Genomic DNA, 21,986 nt, shown 5'->3' with positions numbered 1-21,986 from the left:
TATTGCTTTTTTAGATGAATTGCTTCGATGTGGCCTTTTTAACACCTAACGACTGAGGGTGCCTAGTTGAGGCTAAACCTCGGCTCAGGGCATCTGAATCTGATTATATTTTAGGTAATGTACCGGTGACAGCCTCCGTGGACTAGTGGTTAGAGCGTTAGGCTCACGATCTGGAGGTCCGGGTTCGATTCCCGATGGGGACATTGTCGAAATCACTTTATGAGACTGTCCTTTGTTTGGTAAGGACTTTTCAGGCTTGAATCACCTGATTGTCCGAAAAAGTAAGATGATTCCGTGCTTCGGAGGGCAAGTTAAGCCGTTGGTCCCGGCTATTAGCCGTAAAAACACCTCCACCAACCCGCATTGGAGCAGCGTGGTGGAGTATGCTCCATACCCCCTCCGGTCGATTTAGGGGAGGCCTGTGCCCAGTGGGACGTATATAGGCAGTTTAGGTACCGGTGATATAGACCGCTCCCATCCATCCACATTCATATGGGTTGTCCCAAGAGAGTGTGGATGAATTGTATATGTGTGAAAGGTGTGAGTTCTGAGATGATGACTGACAAAGATGAATGGAAGACGAATAATGTTGTTCCGACCCCACTAGGGTAGTATTAATAAATTAATCTCCGCTTTGAGACCGTCCTCAAGGTCATATCAATGTGACAGTTCTTATATAAAAACAGGGACTTGAGCATGATCTTGAGGGCAGTCTCAAGTAAGATTAGTTTATTAATATCACCGTTTGTTGGTTTGGACACGTAGAGCGGATGAAGGATAATAGAATTGCAAAAGCGGTATATAAAGCAAAAGTTGATGGTAGGGCTGGCAGAGGAAGACCGAGAAGGACTTACGATGACCAAATTGGAGATGTCCTTAGAAAAGGTTTAATACGATCTACTCTGAACCGGCGTGCGTGTATGAAGCGATTGATGAATGTGGAGGAAGCAAGAGAAGTGTGTCAGGATCGAAGCAAATGGAATTCTATAGTCTCTGCTTACCGCGGTGGGAAATAGGCGTGAGTTTATGTATGTATGTATTAATATCACCCCTAGAGTGGGATAAGAGCAGGAGGTTGGCGAATGTACTTACTGGTGATACATATCGACAAACTGATAGCGGCAGCTAAAACTCCTCGGACTGGCTTTAGCCACTTTATACACAACTTCGAGAATAGGCCAGCTTATATGAAACTTTATGAGATAGTCGGCGATTTTGTTCACGAACACTATTCTCGTGGGACACGACAGATTCTGGTGTTTTGCCTCGTCGAATTTTATGCTGGTCATGTAATTCGGAATCGTACAGCCAGGTGTGCTGATAAGGTAGCTTTCAGAATCTGGAAACGTAACAGAAACAGCTTAGTAACACGCGTCCTGGGCACAAGTACGGTCATTAATATGTATACACTTTGGTACCATGTCACATTAACTTTTTTGACAAAAACTGTAAGTCTCACTAAATGTCAAATATGTTAGTGCGATAGAGTCCTAAAGTGGATACATTATATTGCTCATGACTGTACACCCTGGCCATTTCATACAAAACACTTCGTTTTACACAGACACTACACATTGACGTTATCGTACACGCATATTTGCGTATGTGACGTCTGACGCCCATCCAATTGAAGACTAAAGTAAGGCCGAGGGGGTGAGGTAAACCTAGCTCAGCCGCTGGTGGGGAGCGGGGAGTTACTGTTCTGTAAGTAGTATTCCTTATTCTATGGCACAAGCCAAGCATCATTGGAGGACTTTACAGGCCATGTTCCCTAATAAAAATCTAAAACCTTCTAATTTCATGGATTCCAGGCATACCATAACAGCCTCCGTGGTCTAGTGGTTAGAGCGTTAGGCTCACGATCTGGAAACAAACATGGAAACACTGGGTTATGACTCACGTGTTACCTACACGCCGTGTGGCCAAGTAATTTCATTTATACAATTTCAATAAAAAGGCGTTAGATAAGTGCAGTGTGAAGACACCGTAAGCGAGACGGCCGCGCAGTACCTATTGTATCGAGATTGTATGGACCGGCGTGGTGCGTCGGCCGGTCCGTCGATGCGTTTGTATGAACACACTACGCGTTACCGGTGCGCACATTCGTGTGGACAGCGAGACACAGCTGGCGTGTTGGTAGCACATTCGTTGGTACAACTTTCGTGATGGCTACGCGCTACGCGTGTGCGTAGAGCACGCCTCGAGGTTCCATATGCGCATATTTGTCACATGGGTCTAGCAGCTTAAGTGTTAATTTAATATACTAACATAGTTCGCAAGTCTCTATTGTTTTACTAACATAATATGGATGCAGAATCTGAATATATTTATTATTTATTTTATTTTTATTTTTTATTTTTTTGTGTGATAGTTTACCATTTAATTTTGAAATTGTAATTTTTTATTTTTTATTGTTTTTCCTGTTCATAGTCTTATTTTTCTTTTTGTTTCTTTTTTCATTCATTGTTTATTTTGTGTTATATTAGTTTTTATATTGTCTTTTTTTCTCGTCATACAGCGACTGGATTACACTGTAATGTTGTATGTACCTTTATAAATAAATAAATAATAATATTATTATTATTATTATAAAACCGATTTTGAGTTGATTTCGAGGAGACCTTGAGGACGACTGAAGACGGTTTCGAGGAAGGTTGGAGTTAACATCTGAAACTGATATTATTATTATAATAAGAAGGAGCACCACTAACACACTTACCATTACACCATTTATGTTTCTCCCTACTGTTCATCTGTCTTCTGACGTACACATTATGTGATAAGGAAACCGACACACACACAGTAATCCACAAAATATAGGCATAAATGTTTTTAAACTGCACTCTTTGAGTTAATTTCACCATCATTATTTATCTTAAATAACAAGGCTCAATTTACGCTAACCCAATACTATAAGCGTTCGGGATGTGTTTATAAGCTATAAACTAACAGCGCGCTACGCTTTTTAAATGCAAAATGGCGGCATTATTTTAAAGTGTTATTAACTTAATATAATAATAAAATTAGATTTCTACGCCCGAATTTTGGGGGTCGCGATTGTTGGAATGCAATCTCCACCTTTGGTGGGAATGGCTGGCAGCCTACAGACAGCTATTCATAATTTCGTTTTATTTCTCACTCTCGATATAAGCGCGGTACGGTGAACATCTGTTTTTTTATAGTGCTCAGAGAGGGGCGGAGCCCTCCCTGCTTGTATGTTACGTGATCTAATAAACCCTTAACATTCATTCGTGTTTCTTGTAATCAAGCCGTGCCTGTCCGAACAGCTATAAACCGAAGATGTACAGAGATACTAATCATTGAATTATAGAAGTCACTAAACAATTAAACAACGTGAACAATAATAACTGAATATTAAATGTGGACTGTATTGGGAAAATTGCGATATACTAAATTTGGGTAAAAAATTTATACGAAAGTGCAACATACAAAATACGACAATAGACGAGAAAATGCCTTTAAAAGAGAAAGACTGCTGACCTGCTGTGACATACGCAGGCTCGAGAACCAACAGCCAGGGAGGCTCCTGCAGTACCTTCAGCTCGCCGACTGACCTCAGATTACCGAGTTACCTATAACTGTGGCAAAACACTCGAGCGATGGATTGTCTTCCCAATCTAAAGGCAATGTTGCACTAGGAATATTTTCGGCAATTACGACAATGATTCGAAAGATTCAAACTTATTCGAGGGTCACACGTCTGACCTCTATAACGACACGAAAGCAAGAGGAAAAAAGACGTTCCAAAACTAAATTCTCAAAAAAGTTATTTTCAAAGTTATGTTTGTAATGTTGCCAGGCGAAATATAGTACAATTCTGAACAATAACAATAATATAGCGTCGTTTCAAGCAAACATTGGTGCTAATTCCTGTAAATACCATCTAATTTTATTTTAAGTTATATCTGTCATTTTCTTATCCGCCGAAAAGGAAAGGGACGGGTAATCGACAAGCATAAAATTTATGGAACACACGTCAATTTTAAGCACAAATCTAAACCAACCGTCTAAAAATTTTACGTCAGTCAATAACCCGACACATAAATTTACTCATTCTTCCTAAAATTAAGAGCTGTGAATCATCCGTCCCTTTCCTTTTCGACGGATATGAAAATGACGGATATAACTTAAAATAAAATTAGGCGGTGTCTGCAGGAATCGGGGCCATTGTTGTGACGTATTTGGTATTAATATAAGCTGGATTTTCAAAGCGCGTGTAGGACGTAATATACGATCCTGACGATCCAATTACTCTAGCTATAGAGACGGCCAATCAGCTGTCGACACCAAACACTTCAGAACCCCGATACCGACCCCGCCGGCGTGGTCGACTATTTCCATTATTCAGCGCTTATCGCTATCGACCCACTAGGGTCGATTAATTCTTTCAAATATTCTTCCTCTTAGACGACGCCCTAAATCGAGATTCGCGCCTAACTGGACATCCTCAGGCCTGTTATCTTAAATTTTGTACTGAGTGAGTGCCCTAAGCGCTCACCATTCGTCCGGCCAAGTAGTTAATGCCATCTGCGGCAAATCTACAATAAGTTACGTAAAAAAAAAGAGCATATAAACAAAAAATCTCTCTTATAACTCTCACACTGTCTCTGCTTCTAAAAGCAAGTCACATAAATACAGCTAACCTACTTTCCAAGCAAAATAAAATGAAGAATTATATCACTTTGTGCTCATTGAAACGATTAGTAATGTTTTGAAAATTAACTATAACTAAGTTATGTTGCTGGACACGTTTCGACTATGACATTCACATTTGTTTAATGTTGTATTTTATATAAGTCCTTTCTATAAAAAGACTCGGTATTGAAGCATTTTACCTTTTTAAATTAGGGTTGTCAGTCGTAACTATTCGTAAGGCTTCGGAAGTCGTACTTGTTTGTTTGTTTGTATACTCTTTATTGCTTTAAAATACAAGGGTTTACATATGATTTATTGTTACGTAAAGCATAGCGACCTTATCCCTAATTGGGATTTCTTCCAGATAACTTTGGATAGCCTGAAAGAAACACTATTGTGTACAGTCATGAGCAATATCATATACCAACTTTAGAACCCTGTCGCTCTATCATATTTGACATTTAATGAGACTTACGGTTCGATTTGTCAAAAAAGTTAATGTGACATGGTTTCAAAGTGTATACATATTAGTACTCGTGACCGTACTGCATGCGTGTAAATCCGCTACTGGTCTTTTGGTCTTTTGGTCAAAAGACCTCCACCAACTCGCAGTGGAGCAGCGTGGTGTAGTATTCTCCATTGGTGAGTCGAGGCCTGTGTCATTGACGTCATTATTTTCGTATTATTATGTTGGCAGTATGACTTGCTCGTCTCCAGTGAGTAAAGTCCTCAAGTCGAGGACCTAAAATATCGACTTAAAATACCAAAATTCTCAGATGAGGCCGAGAAGAGTGGAGGAAGAGATGACACCGTAGAACCTCTCTAGAGATCACAGGCGCGAAGAATGTATATGTATAGTATGAATACACACATAAACAGCCTATATACGTCGCACTGCTGGGCACAGGCCTCCCCTCAATCAACCGGAGGGGGTATGAAGCATACTCCACCAGGCTGCTCCAATGCAATGCAATGGGGACTGTCAAAACTGCGCTATTTAAAGCGTACTGTCAGTCCTTTTACACCTGTAGCCTGTGGGTTAACTATACGCAGCGGACATACAGCGACCTGCGCGTGCAGTATAATAACGCGTTCCGGGTGCTGATGGGACTGCCGCGCTACTGCAGTGCCTCCGCGATGTTCGCTGCGGCTAACACGGACGGATTTGCAGCCATTATGCGAAAGCGGTGCGCTTCCATCCTGCGCCGCACGCGCGACAGTCCCAACACCATCCTGCGTGCGCTAGTTGACCGGTGGGACTCTCCGATGCTGGCTCGCTGGATTCGGCTGCACGCAGTCGTATGATTGGCCGCCAGCGTCGGGGAGTCCATCCGGACTTGCCATTTTAATATATTTGTATGTTACTAACACTAGTTTTGTAAGCTTGCAATTTTACTAACAAATATGGATGTAATCAATGTGGATGAGTCCGAAATAAATGATTATTATTATTATTATTAATGCGGGTTGGTGGAGCTGATTTTACGGCTAATAGCCGGGACCAACGGCTTAACGTGCCCACCGGAGCACGGAATCATCTTACTTTTTCGGACAATCAAGTGATTCAAGCCTGAAAAGTCCTTACCAAACAAAGGACAGTCTCACAAAGTGATTTCGACAATGTCCCCATCGGGAATCGAACCTGGACCTCCAGATCGTGAGCCTAACGCTCTAACCACTAGACCATGGAGGCAGTATGAATATAGGTGTAAAAAAATAAACGTTCACAATTAAGTCGCAACCCTGTAATATTAACTAATGTTTTGACACAATTATAAATATTTTAACATTAGCAGTTGCAAATGTGGGCCTATGCATTTCTATTGTACCTATTTCAAACAGCCTGGTTGAAAGCAGCTATAGAACAATAATTATTATCTTTTTTAATACGCATTGGGTATTTTACTAGGAACACACCTGTTTTGTTCTTTTTAAAGTTATTATATTACACACTGGTTGTAATCAGACGCTCCTCCATTTAAAAAAAAATGAAAAGTTCTAGTTTAGGAACTAGGAACTTTGTATTGTGCCAAATAAAGTAAAAAAAAAATAACTTCTTCCTCCACCGTTCATAATCACGAAATCACTTAATACTACACCAAATCTTCGACTTCAAGAAGTTTCGAGTTATTGTAGCGTCCATACAAAAATCCCATAAAAAAGACTTAAAATTGCTTTGCTACGAGTAAAATTGCTTTAAAACTATGTTACTACGTATACAGTAACATAAATGTGGAATGTATCCAAGATATTCCAATTTTATTATCGAATAAAATTTTTAGCCAAATTTAAAAAGGAGGTGTCAACCGGGTGCGTATGTATTTTTTACTATTTAAATATATAACTTTGTGGGTGCCTGCGACTTCGTTATAGTCGAACTTATAGAAATAAGTATATGAAAAACAGAAATAACACATGATATTTATTAAAAAATAAATTAACAGCAATTACTAATCTAATTTAAATAACGAAACCATCTCCGTAAATGTATACGTAACTGTCACTGAACTGTCATTGTACTTTCCCGCCATATTTTGAAGTTCCGGTTGTACTTTATTTTTCAAATTATAGACTAGCTTTTCAATTTGGCCATTTCTTGCTGTTTGTGTTTAGTAATACAAGTTTTGAACTCGTTAACTTCGTTCTGGCATTTTCTCCAATCCTTGGTTTCAGCTATGCATTCCTGAAAAGTACATTAAGTATTTTAGGTCCTTCTTAGTTGCACATATTGATAAGCCTTTTTGCCGTGCTGTTATATCAAAAAGTAGTTAATTAATTATTTTGTTGATGAGGTGACAACCTATCACCATAGTTCGTCATAATAGTGAACCACTCGTAAGCACTGTTTTGCAAAAAAATCTCTATGATATGGTTTTCTTCAATAAAACTTTGAAACGCACACACACGCTACCTATGTTCATTCCGGATAAAAGTTGGCTAGAGAAGTTAGACCAAAGACCAAGTTTGAGTTAGACAAATTCGAGGAAAACTTAAAGTATTATTTACTATAACATTACCTGTACTTTGTAGTGAAGCTGCAAACAGCCGGTTTTTTTCAGCAAAGACTCCACGGGGTCTTCATCGACATCTGAAGCTTTTTCTCGCGGTTTCACAGTCATTTTTAAGCAAAAAAAAACCTTTTTTCAGAACTAAAATATTTCACATAACCTAAGATTTAACTTTTTTTCTCAAAACATTTGACAATCATTTTTTTTTTTTTTTTTGTTCTGGTTTTCCCCGAAGGGTAAGGCAAAGGGAACTATGCCCATACAGCCATGTCTTACGTATTTTTTTTCCTTGATGATTAATGAAATGATGAAAGGTGATGAATGATGATGATGAAACCTAAGCCCCCACCCTCGGAGTAGACTCCTACTCCGAACCCCAAACGAATTAACTCAAAAGTCCGCATAAACTTTTGAGTTATGAAGCGGCTTCCCAGCACGAAGCGAAAATAGGCAGATACACTTTGTTTATTGAATACTCCAATATAATAACACTCGCGAATGTCTTCTGACTAACTTAATGCGATCATTAACCACAAAACACCACTTCGTATTAATTATTTAGATTACTCAATGAAGAAAGCAACTGTCCCGTTCCCGTTTCCCGCCGAAAAGCCACATTTGACAATCAGCTGTGAAGATTAATTTTGCAACAGTTCATTCATACAAAAAGTATTTAAGAACACTATACATTGCGTATTTTATTTCAAGAAATATCGAGCTGCTATGCGTTAATGTAATGTTGAAAAACGTCTTATACTAATTTATATTAAAATAAAATAGTTTTGTAAAATATTGGCCCCGATTCCTGCAGACATCTCTTAATTTTACTTTAAGTTATACCTGTCATTTTCTTATCCGCCGAAAAGGAAAGGGACGGATGATTGACAGCTCTTAATTTTAGGAAGAATGAGTAAACAAATGAATAACTCGGGCGAATTTTTAGACGGTTGTTTTAGATTTGTGCTTAAAATTGACGTGTGTTCCATAAATTTTATGCTTGTCGATTACCCGTCCCTTTCCTTTTCGGCGGATAAGAAAATGACAGATATAACCTAAAATAAAATTAGATGGTATTTACAGGAATTAGCACCATTACGTACATAATTCGTTATCAGAATTACATTTAGTGTTGGCGTTGGCATTTCTGCCACACGTCACCGTCGACGTTTGCGAGTGCGTTCGAAGTATATATTACTTTTTCATTATTCACAACCTGCCTGAGTTAAAATTATTAAAAAATAAATATAACATAACTATTATAATTAATTAGTAAATGTTTTATAACTTATGTTACATACAAATATGTAATTCAGATACAAATAATAGTAATATTCTGTGAAGGAAATATAATACTTACATTTAATATGAACACCTTTCACTTCGCACCGTATCTTTTGAACGCAACCCATTCGTTTTCGTACGTGGAAAGCCGTAATAGTTGGACGGTCACAAAATATTATAATAAATTTTAATTTTAGACTTAAAAGTTTCTAATAAGACTGCAAAATGGTCACAAAATACTTCGTACCTTTAGCTCTTGTTGCTTTAATCGCCGGTGTTACCGCGGATAGCTGTAAAAACCCGCAAGTGGAGGCGTCCTCATTCACAAGTTTAGATGCGACGGTGGTTACACAGATCGCGTATATTGCAGAATTTACATTGAAATGCGACAATGACTTGCCTGAAAACTACGCTCTGTACGCTGAAGTGGACGGCAAAGCCCTGACCGCAGCCAGGATCGGCGAAAACAAGTACCAGGTAAGTTATAATTTAACCTCTTTCGGTCTCTTTTCCGGGGCGAATTCTGTAGAATTGCAGAAGAGCGTGAAAGGATTATATGCTAGGTAGTTCGAAAGTAATTCAGGCATCTTATTTGTGATTAATGTAATGACTGTCAGTTCAGTTGGAGTGTACCTATGGGATCACTATGTGGTCGTCACCCCACACTAATTTCACTTGAAAATTCAGCTATATCCATGGCTCATACAAAATCGATCAAATTTTTTTAAGTCCCAACTCATAGTATCCTTCCAACCATTTGTTCTGAGAAAAGTCCATGCTAGGGAAACCTCAAGAACATAATTATGAAAGCATGTCCTTCCATAAAGGGACCGCAAAGGCGCAATTGGAGAGCATTGAAATTGTACAATGTTGGAGCTCTCTGGGAATGAATAGCCTTAGATTTAGCGGGACTGGTCCCTCTAACTAACTGAGGAAATTGTTACATTCTGGTGGTAATAGACTAATTTACAAGATAGCCAGAGACTTTCGCATTACCACACCTGGAAGCGACAAACACACTTGGTTTGTCAAAAGCTGTGCGTTTGTATAATTTTTTTTTTATCTAATTTTTTTCGAGGCTTGAGCCACTCTTGGTGGTTATGCCAGCCTCATAGTTTAGAGCGTTTAATGATGATCAAATCATCACTTTACAAAAGAACACCATTACAGCACTACACCATGATGTTCAGGGATTGTTATTCCTAAGAGACAGTACAGTATTTATATACAAGCCTTGCCGCTACGGATACTGGATCTGCCAAGAGGCACCCAATCTTTCCTCCATGTAGATTTTGGTAGAATAATTTCCTGTTTGTATATAAGCACAATTTTTTATTACATTTTCGTGATAAGCATTCAGTACCTGTATTAAAAGACACCGCTCTTCTTTGTATCCCATTAAAATATTATTTTTAAAACAAACATCAATGTAATTTCCAGGTGTCCTGGACCGAAGAGCCGTCAAAGGCCCGTTCAGGGCTGCACGAGATCAACATCCTAGACGAGGAGGGCTGGGCCTCCCTCCGCCGCGCGCGCCGCGCCGACCCCGCCGCCACCGGAGCCCCGTTGCTGGCTATCCAACTGCATCACCCTGGAAGTATGTATATTTGCTCTTTCATACACACACTGCCTCCGTGGTCCAGTGGGTGAGCGTAGGCTCGCTATCCAGAGGTCCCGGGTTCGAATCCCGGTGGGGAAATGTCACAAAAATTACTTTGAGATCCCTAGTTTGATCAGGGCATTACAGGCTGAGCACCTGATTGTCCGAAAGTAAGATGATCCGTGCTTTGGAAGGCACTTTAAGCTGTTGGTCCCAGTCACTACATACTGAAGTAAGTAAGTAGTTGTTACATGAGTCATGTCATGTCATAGGGCTCCCAATCACAATACCTAATTTAACTGTTGTTACTTAAGTAGGTAGTACAGTCATGAGCAATATAATGTACCCACTTTAGGACTCTGTTGCACTAACATATTTGACATTTAGTGAGACTTACAGTTCAATTTGTCAAAAAAGTTAATGTGACATGGTACCAAAGTGTATACATATTAATACTCGTGACCGTACTACTTACGAAGGATACTTTTATAACCATCAGTTAATATTTATTTATTTACCACACAAATCACAAACAAAAAAATTTGAACAATGCATAACAATAACATATAAATAACATATAACATATAAATAGTGCAAAACTACACTTAAAAATTCACAGAACAAATCAATGAGGGTGTCACAGACAAGCGCCATCTAGCGCAAACCTATTGTAACAATTTAGTTTGGCTAGCTGGCTGCGTCCATATTTATGATAGGAAAATTGTAAAGTAGTAACAAAAAGTACCAACAGATGGCGCTGGTAACCAACGCCAAATAAAATGAGACAAAAATGGAGTAACGACGTATGACGCATTTTATTTTCCCGCTCCGTAGTAATTATTATATTCAACAAAGTCATACCAAATCTATAACCTATTTCTTGAGAGGGACTTTCCAATCGCCGTTCCCCAAACACACGATAGATGGCGTTGTTCACTTTTAATGTGATAATTACCTATTTTCTCATTGCTGGGGTAATATAATTATTCAAAAATGTAATGTAATGGCAGAAGCATATAAAAAACTAATTGTTGCTTGATATTTGAATCACATTATGTATAGAATGATGTTGTTACCTATATTGCTTCTCTTTATTTTGATCAGAATAATAATGGATGGAAATTGTAATTGTACCTTGGTGTTATAAAAACGGTCATCATTTATACCCAAAAACAAAGATAAAATGTCTGTTACCCATGAAATTAGAAGTTAAAACGAAGAAAACTTAACAACGCCATCTAGCGTGTTTTTGGGGAACGCCGATTGAAAAATGCCTCATTGCATTCACTTTTTTTGCATTTTCTTTGCCTATTTCTAAGTATGTTTTTTTTTATTACAGGCTACTCTGGCCCATGGGTCAACTCAGAAGTCCTGGCCACTCTTCTCTCCATCCTGGTAGCCTACACCGCTCTCCGCAACAAGACAAAAATCTTAGCCTAAACATTATAAATTATTGTTTTTAATAATAAATTGTTTAATTTATAAATTGAATTTTATTTGTCCTTTTCTGAAAAAAAAAACACTAATATGTATATTGCGGCCCTGGCTACTGGATCATTGGCCGAAAAGAAAAAAAAAGCTATACTTTGTTTTTTTCGTATTATTTTGTACGATATGCTCGACTCCAGTTCTCGAATCCGTCCTCAGTGGAAGCGAAAGGTCTTCCTCGAACTCTGCTCAAAATCGGTATCCTAAGATGGCGCTTCAACCTTAACTCGTCACGGCTGTATGGTCGTCAGATCTTTGCCTGTATACAAGGCGAATTTAAAGAACACAATAAAAAAAAATATATTTATCCGAGTGTCAAACATAATACAGTTATTTTAAATATACCTTGCTCGTAACGTAATAATTTATTAATATAATATTCTCTTTGCTTAAAACCACGATGTTTTCAACAAGATCGGTGCTTCAAATCTTACAAATTTTGATATATTTTGACCTAAAATCAAACGAAAAGTTACGTGGACCAGTGCTGAAGGAGAGAACTGACCTAGCTTTGTATCCAGAAGACTACTATGGGATATCCACGGCGAGTGTGAGGAGTCCATACTTGCAGCAATTAGGATTCAACATATTTGGACACAAACGAAATGATTCGCTGATATTCCCTGCAGACTACCTCTACAGAGAGTACGAGACGATTGGTAAGTTCAGCTGAGCATTGAACTTACGATCCTGAGGGTACGAATCCCGGTGGACACTTTGCTTAGGACCATGGTATAAGAAAACCAGGTAGGTTCATGTTGTTGTTGCTGTTTAAATTCGCCTTATATAAGGCAGGCAAAGATCTGAAGTGACAGCTAACATTTCAAGGTTAGCCCAGCTGACGTCATCCGACCCTGCGTTGCCGTTTCGTAAAAAGTAAATTACCCACGACCAATGTTTTTAATTTACTTTGCAAGGAAATTTTTAACTTTTAGTAAAAGATTTACTTCCAGTTTTAATGATTTTTATATATGTGACGAGTAATTGTAATTAAATAAATACATTAGTCAATAATTCACTTACATACATACATAAACTCACGCCCGTCTACCCCGAAGGGGTGGGCAGAACTACAAACAATCAAGAAACTATTTGCAGCCACTTTTGATACATAGTCCTAAGGTGGACGGCATAGCCGTATGGTGATAGGTGATCAATAATTCACTTAGTTTTCAATAATAACATTTTACGTTCTTGGATTGTTGGAGATACCAATCTAATAGTAACACAGTGGTAACACTTACGTCATAAAAGGGATAGTAATGGCGGCTGGTCATAAGATTGAGCATACCTGGTCTTCTTATACCATGCTTGAATCGACCTCCGGTCTGAGGGGTGAGTGATGTGGCGGAGCCAACTAGTTTGCCAGCGAATTCCGCCCACAAGCAACAGATGGCGCCATGATACAATACTGCAGTCCTGAATCGCGATATAGAAGTTTACCGATAGCCAAACATCTGTCAGGTCTTTCTTTCTTATCGTGTGGGTTGTGAGATGGAATACCAAGCTCATCAACCCTGGTTTCAGGATCAGTGAGCCGCCAAAGGCCCCTGACACGGCTCATGTAACGATTACTCACTTAAGTAAGTAGTAACCGGGACCAACGGCTTAACCTGTCTTCTGAAGCACTGAACATCTTACTTTCGGACAATCTGGTGATCAGCCTGTAATGTCCAAATCAAATTAGGGATCACAAAGTGATTTTTGTGATATGTCCCCACCTGGATTCGAACCCGGGGCCTCCGGATCGTGAGTCAACTTTCAACCACTGGACCACAGAAGCCGTAAAAGACCTGGCAGGTGAAATAACCCCTAATGCCGTGTTACCCGTAGTCCCAGTGAGTCGGGAAAAGTATGATGTGGTGTATGATGTGGGTTGTGCTCCCCAGTGAGTCGGGAACAGCTGTGTATGATGTGGGTTGTGCTCCCCAGTGAGTCGGGAACAGCTGTGTATGATGTAGGTTGTGCTCCCCAGTGAGTCGGGAACAGCTGTGTATGATGTGGGTTGTGCTCCCCAGTGAGTCGGGAACAGCTGTGTATGATGTAGGTTGTGCTCCCGTTGGGTCCGCCACAAACTTACACGAGAGAGCTTTACGCTCAACCTCTGGACTTCCGTGGCCTTCTGAGTAAGTATACTATGATTTCTTCATCAGAAATAATGAAACGAAGCAGAAAAGAAATGAAGAAGACGGGTAAGAAAAAAAGACTGAAGCAAGACCATCTCAAGCGCTTCGAATCACAAACCGAGGATGTGGAAACTAGCAATGTGGGTAGACCACACAATTGTCACATACCTACATACTTATTTTTTTGACGTGACTTATTGTAGATTTTCCGCAAATGGCTTTAACTACTTGGCCGGACAAATGGGGAGCGCTGGCGGCTCTCACCCGGTACAAAATTTAAGACAACAGGCTCAGTTGGGTGTGACTAGATACATACATAAACCGCCTATTTAACAGAAGCAATTCTTTTTGCTTTTTTAGCTGAAATGCTTTGATATGGTCTTCTAAACCCACCAGGTGGCCACACGGTCAATGCTCAAGCTGAAGACTACGAGAGGTCTTTCAATAACGGGCCAGAAGGAATACATCTGGGACAACTGGCCTATTATCACTCTCTCCCAAAGACCAACCCTGGGCTCCACCAGAAGGACATTAACCCTCCCGTCATACTTTCCATACGCCCAACCAGTTACGCAAAAGACAACTCCCTGGCGGTTGAAAGAATGGAGCAGAGGTCCAACGGGTCACGATGACATTTACTACAACTTCTACAAGGACTACTACGTGTCCGACCAAGTGGGGAAGCTGAACACTTTCACTGGGACTCCTCCGAAGTGTCACCGGCAGGCTTACAAGGTCGACGGGCAAGTGGTGAACGCGCCTGTCCGCGAGGAGCTGTATGATGAAATATTCTTGGACTACCTGAAAGACAGAGTTCAGAGTTACAGCACGTGGTCAGCGTTTGTGAAGGCCAATCCTTGTTTCACCAGGTTGTCCAAGTTTTACGGGACCACGAAGATCTTAGCACTGTTTGCAGCAAGACCGCTGTAAGTGTATATACATATATACAGGGTGTTAGTGACATCGTAACCAAAACTTTTGATAACAAGTGTAGAAAAATAATAAAAAATACATTAAAATTTTCATGAATTTTCCGACAGCAGGTCCACTTGATATCAACTCAGAATCAAGGTTTGAATCATCCCCCTCAGTGTTCGTTACGGTGTCAATATCGCCCATACGTACTTGTATGGCTACCTGTACGTACTTATACGTGGTGTAAGCGACATCGTAACGAAAACTCTGGAGGACGATTCAGAGTAAGTACATTATATCAAGTAGAATTTCCTGTCGGAAAATTGTAAAACATTTTAGAGCTTTTAAAATTATTTTCAGTTCCATACTTTTGCGACGGATAATCCACTTGATATCAACTCAGAATCAAGGTCTGAACCATCCCTTAAAGTTTGCGTTACGATATCATGAATATCCTGTATATTATCGAAGGTTTCCAGCGAAACTAGTGTGTCAGGATTCAAGATTCGTTCGTTTCTCTCACAGTTATCTAATTGGCGCCTGAGTAGGTTTTTTATATGTATGCGCATGAGTTTCCAATCTCCATTCTTCCAGCATGAAGGGCAAAGACCCTAAAGAGAAGACGGCAATAGAACTGTATCGTAAGGATTACGTCGTGATAACGGAGTCGGTCCCGACTACGACACGTATCATGGGACTGTTTATGAAGACCAGAAGAACTAGACCTGATGGCCCAGAAACAGTGTACGTCTATCATGTTTTCTTTTTCGACGAGACATGGGTCTTTCCAGGATACGTTCCCTAAAACCAATCCAGGGTGTTAGTGACATCGTAACTAAAACTTTGAGGGATGATCCAGCTCATTATTCTGAGTTAATATCGAGTGGAATTTTCCATCGCCAGTGTAGAATCGAAAATAATTTAAAAAGACAAAAAATCATGAATTTTCATGAAAATTCCACTTGATATTAACTCAGAATCATGGTCTGAATCATCCCTATCAGTGTTCGTTACGATGTCACTAACACCCTGTATAGATGGCGTTGTACAGATTTAACGTAATAATTATCTATTTTTTCATTGCTCGGGTACATAATTAAAAAGGCCACATCGAATATTTGGGTATAAATGATGACCCTTTTTATTACACCAAGGTACAAATTACAACTTCCACCCATTATTATTAAAGAGAAGCAACATAGGTAGCAACATCATTCTATACATAATGTGATTCAAATATCAGGCAACAATTAGTTTTATAATGCTTCTGCCATTACATTATATTTTTGAATAATTATGTACCCCAGCAATGAGAAAATAGGTAATAAAAGTGAACTACGCCATCTATCGTGTGTTTGGGGAACGTCGATTGAAATCTATTTGACATTTGATTGCATTTAAAGCTGTGCGCGCCATCTGTTGGCTACGGGCGGAATCAGCTGGTCAACTGGTAAGGTCCGCCACATATATTTGTTTTGTATATGTATTATAGCAAAACGACTGCTGATGTTGGACGTTTTAATGAAGACGAATTCATCAGCAAACTACTGGCGAGTGAGGAGGGCCTGATGACGGCCAGACCAACCAGAACGCGAAGTAGAATACTGTATGAATTTATCGGATCCCTCCGTACAAGATTGTATGGTATAAAAAAAATACATACGATTCAGGCTAATTTAGTGTAAGTACCTGGTATTGCTAGTGGTTAGAGTGTTAAACTCACGATCTGGAGGTCCGAGTTCGATTCCCGATGGGGACATTGTCGAAATCGCTTTGTGTGACTGTCCTTTGTTTGGTAAGGACTTTGCTGGCTTGAGTCACCCGATTGTCCGAAGAAGTAAGATGATTCTGATGAACCAGACACGCAGTGAAGCAGCGTGGTGGAGTATGCTCCGCATACCCCCTCCGATTGATTGAGGGGAGGCCTGTGCCCAGCAGTGGGACTTATATAGGCTGTTTATGTTATTTTAATAATATTTTTTGTTTATTTTGTAATAAGTACGTACATAATTTTTGATACTTCTTAACTAAGTAGTTATCCATATCCTCTGTCGGTTTTTACGACACGCCCTGAAAGGTAACTGAACTTGTTTTGAATGAGTTTGATTTGAGCCTGTTTTCAGCACTCCAGAGACCTGGACAAGTGAGGTAGACGAGCAGAGCACCACAGAGAAGTCTACAGCCCAAACAGAAGACGAAAATGGAGAGGAATGCCCAAACCGAAGGCAAGGATTCTGTCCTTGCTTCAAAGCGACCCAATTATTCTATTCTACTCCTGTAACATACTTACAATAAATCATCACCCTAGCATTATCCCGTTTTTCACAGGGTCCACTTACCTAACCTGAACATTTGACAGGTTCGGTTTTTTTACAGAAGCGACTGACCAATATAAATTGTACCACTGACTAATAATTAAGTATGTTGTCCTCTCTACCAGTTGCAGTGCCCTTACCGGGTCCATGTTGATACTATAATAAATTATGTACCAACACATGGTCGCAATAAAACATTTCTATTTCTATTCCTTACAGTAAAAAAAAACCATCCTTATTTCAAGATTATGCTAGGAATAAGCAGTTAAACCTGGTATAAACCGATAATAAGGAGATAATTCAAAAATGCCGAGAAGAAACCAACAAATCACCAAAAAATCACATTAAGTTATTCCGAACTTAAACTAGGGTTGAGGTTTGGTTTAGCGATAGCATGAGACCTTACACCAAAGTATAAGTTATTCCGAGTTTATTTGTAGATTTTGCTTATTCTTAGGTTATGATCGGTATAAAAAGTTACACCAGGTTTATTTATTACGCTAATCATAATATATAAATAGTACACACAAAATACCTAATAATAAGCAACTCAAAAGCCACAGATTATAAACAACACCACAAAACACTTCATTACTGAAACAGAACTTGTGTTATGTTCTTTGAATCGAATGTGTAGCTTACTTTATATAAAGAAGCTTATTATAAGATTAATGGTGCTAATTCCTGTAAACACTATCTAATTTTAAGTTATATCTGTCATTTTATTATTCGTTTAAAAGGAAAGGGACGGGTAATCAACAAGCATAAAATATATGGAACACAAGTCAATTTTAAGCACAAATCTAAAACAACCGTCTAAAAATTTTGCATTGGCCAATAACCCGACAGAATTATGTTGGCAGCACACGTCAAACGGTTTGCATACTAGCGAGATACCTTTTTGATTCGCCCGGGTTATTCATTAATTTACTCATTCTTCCTAAAATTAAGAGCTGTCAATCATCCGTCCCTTTCCTTTTCGGTGGATAAGAAAATGACAGGTATAATTTAAAGTACAATTAAGAGGTGTCTGCAGGAATCGGGGCCAATGACTACCTAAATGATAAAAATGTCTGGTATTGAATGTGTTCCTCTAGTTATTAAATAACTTGTAATGTATACCCTCATTGGTTTTTAAAAGATGTGTAGCTGTTGCAGTTTCTTGTCATTTATTCTCCTCAGCCATAACACCTTGCGAAATGACGTAAATTCAAAAATGTTATATTGACCTTCAACAAGTTTATCCATGATAATTACGTTGAATAAATAATTCTGATTTATTTTTGATTTTTTTAACAGGAAGAACGTCGAACGCTTCTCCCGGCAAGGTTTTGATGCTCGAAGCCCTCCGAGACATTTGTCCAGCATCATCTGCTACAACTGCCTCCAGTGGCACGGCAGAGATCCAGTGGAGCGAGACAGTCCAAATTGCCACCAGATATTCGAAGAAAGAGATGAAAAGTAAACGTCCTTTCATGCCTAGCCATCTGTCAAGACTCAAGACTATTCCACCCATACCTACTTATATGGCTACCTGTATGTACAGTCATGAGCAATATAATGTACCCACTTTAGGACTCTGTCGCACTAACATATTTGACATTTAGTGAGACTTACAGTTCATTTTGTCAAAAAAGTAATTGTGACATGGTACCAAAGTGTATACATATTAATGCTCGTGACCGTACTTAGACGGGGTGTAAGTGACATCGTAACGAATACCGAGAGGGATGATCCAGCTCATTATTGAGTTAATATCAAGTATAGTAAGTATAGTAGTAATGTTATGGGCGATAGGCTGATCCCTTATCACCATAAGGTTCATCATATCCATCTTTGGAATTCGTATCAACAGTGGCTGCAACTTGTCTTTGATTGCTTGTGGCTCTGCCCACCCCATTAGGGATTACGGGCGTGAGTTTATGTATGTATGTATGTATCAAGTATAGAATTGATAATATTAAAAAAAAATCATGAATTTAAAAATCATTAATTTTGCAACGGAAACCTTCACTTGATATCAACTCAGAATCATGATCTGAATCATCCCCCTCAGTATTCTTTACGATGTCACTAACACCCTGTATACTTTGCTATGGGTTTTGTCAACAGATTTCAAGGTCATATGCAGAATCGAGCGTACAAATGTGTCTACGATCAAACAAATGCGTACAGAAGAAATCAAAAGCACGCGGGCCCTGAGTAAGTGAGAATGAATATATTACATCATCATCATCATCATCAGATCATCTTCATTCATTTAAGAGCATCACGGGAAGAACTCAACAGTTGCAGAGGCGGAGATGGGAGCCATCGGTACGGCAATGCAGGACGGAAGGGGCGAGTCACAGGGACTGTAACCTGGAACCTGGCAGAGGGCAGCAGTAACTGTCAGTACTATTCAGAGGCGGAGGACAGGAGTCCTAGTACGGCTTTGAAATAGACTACTCTGGGCGCCATCTCACTCGCGTTAGATAGAGTACTGCGGGGCAGAAGGCAAGAGGGAAACCACTGCTCTATTTTTCCCTAAAAAGTAGCATGGAGGATGCTACACCGACAAGAGCGTGGCTCTTAAATTAGTGATGTGAGGTTTTTTTTTTGACGTGACTTATTGTAGATTTGCCGCAGGTGGCATTAACTACTTGGCCGGACGAATGGGGAGCGCTGAAGGCTCTCACCCGTGAGTGGGTCAATAGCGATAAGCGCAGAGGGAAATAGTCGGCCACGCCGGCGGGGTCGGTATCTTCCTATTGGGTCACCATGATAAATCTACAATAAGCCACGACAAAATTGGATGGATTATCAGGGTGAATATCAAAATTTCAAGTTTGGTAGCGAAATTTCATATTATTTTTTCGTGAAAAATTGGGTTCCGACATGAAAAAGGATCCCAATTTTTCACGAAAAAATTATAATTATGATAGTTCGCCACCAAACTTGGCACATTTTGATATTCACCCATCACGGCCTTCATCCCTTGCTGCAGGTACAGGGTAGGCTGCACCCATCGGTTCCTGGATGTTCCATCAATGTATGATGACAGATACTGCCGGAAATGGCCACCGGATTCCTCTAACTACAACTACGCCACGAAAAGGTACAAGGTACATCTACATTCATCATCATCATCATCATCAGCCCATTAACGTCCCCACTGCTGGGGCACGGGCCTTCCCTATGGATGGATAGGGAGATCGGGCCTGAAACCATCACGCGGGCCCAGTGCGGATTGATGGTTATTAACGACTGCTAATGCAGCCGGGACCAACGGCTTAACGTGCCTTCCGAAGCACGGAGGAGCTCGAGATGTTTTTTTTTTTGTGGTCACCCATCCTAAGACCGGCCTTTTCGAAAGTTGCTTTACTTCAACAATCGCAGACCGAGCGCGTTAACCGCTGCGCTACCGAGCTCCTCAACATATACATTAAACATATATCTACATCTACATTAAACATATATAAAAGGAGAAACTGACTGAGTCACTGACTGACATATCAACGCACAGCCTAAACGGCTTAACGTAGGCACTTGAAATTTTAAAGGGACATAGCTTAGGTACCGTAGAGGTGCACTAAGAAAGGAATTCCCGAAAATCCCACGGGAACGGGAATTACCGGGAAAATTAAACATAAATTCACGCCCGGAATCCAATGGGATCGACAGAACCACAAGTACAATCACAAAATCTTCAAGAGATCGCTCTTAGCGATAAGGCCGCCTTTGCCCACCTTAGAATAAGTTTATCCTGTAAATGTTTTGTGAATTTGTGTGCAATAAAGTGTTTTATTATTATTATTATTATTATTACAATCAAAGAGCAGGCTGTTCATAATTAAAACACATAATAATGGGTTCTTACCGCATTTAAAAAACGTTTGGTGCGAGTTCAGATGGTTCCGAACATTTCGATATCAAATACATAAACAAGCGGCAAAGAAAGAGGGTAGACAGATATGTCTGCCCGTAGAAAATTATGGATCTACCTACTCCACTCCAATCTCATCAGTCATCCCGTGATCACGTGGCACTTGCAACAGTGTCAAAATATCGGGAGTCTCATATCCCTGGTTTAAACGCGGTAAGAACCCGTTATTATGTGTTTTAATTATGATAATAACCGCGTAAACTTAAAAGCAGGCTGATCACCTGATTTTCCGAAAGTAAGACGATCCGTGCTTCGGAAGGCACGTTAAACCGTTGGTCCCGGGACTTACTGATGTAAGTACGTAGTCGTTAGGAGTCATGTGGGCCTTTGGCGGCTCAATAGTAACCCTGACACCAGGGTTGATGAGGTTTGGTAATCCACCTCACAACCCACAGGATAGAAGTGTGTTTCTTTTGAAAGAAAGAAAGAAAGAAAGAAACGTTTATTATAAAGGGACACCACAGTAATAAAAAAACAAATAAAAAAAATATAATAAAAAAATAAAATAAAAATAAAGAAGTTAAAAATAAAGAAAAATTAAGAAGTAAAATATTTTTTTAATTGAATAAATTAAATTATTATTATTATTTTTTAATAACTTTGTTTTTTTTTTTTAACAAATAAAAATTATAAAACACGGAGTAACACATAACTTACAATCTAAACACATAA

At 39.5% G+C, this 21,986-nt stretch overlaps 2 protein-coding genes across 2 annotated transcripts; one reads left to right on the top strand and one right to left on the bottom strand.

The window, feature by feature from the left end:
• Positions 1-7,065: 7,065 nt before the first annotated feature.
• Positions 7,066-7,852, bottom strand: LOC126379029 (cytochrome c oxidase assembly factor 4 homolog, mitochondrial). The gene is made up of 2 exons (XM_050027617.1): positions 7,674-7,852; positions 7,066-7,339 (listed from the first exon to the last, which is right to left on the bottom strand). The coding sequence occupies exons 1-2, from the start codon at positions 7,773-7,775 to the stop codon at positions 7,229-7,231; spliced, it is 213 nt and encodes a 70-aa protein (XP_049883574.1). The 5' UTR covers positions 7,776-7,852; the 3' UTR covers positions 7,066-7,228.
• Positions 7,853-9,061: 1,209 nt separating this feature from the next.
• Positions 9,062-12,031, top strand: LOC126378993 (translocon-associated protein subunit delta). The gene is made up of 3 exons (XM_050027569.1): positions 9,062-9,422; positions 10,386-10,542; positions 11,885-12,031. Exons 1-3 carry the CDS (start codon positions 9,171-9,173, stop codon positions 11,983-11,985), a joined length of 510 nt encoding a protein of 169 aa, XP_049883526.1. The 5' UTR covers positions 9,062-9,170; the 3' UTR covers positions 11,986-12,031.
• The last annotated feature ends 9,955 nt before the right edge of the window (positions 12,032-21,986 follow it).

This window comes from Pectinophora gossypiella, chromosome 27 (genome assembly GCF_024362695.1).
Source record: "Pectinophora gossypiella chromosome 27, ilPecGoss1.1, whole genome shotgun sequence".
NCBI lineage: Eukaryota > Metazoa > Arthropoda > Insecta > Lepidoptera > Gelechiidae > Pectinophora > Pectinophora gossypiella.
This window is presented reverse-complemented; position numbering and strand designations above follow the sequence as displayed.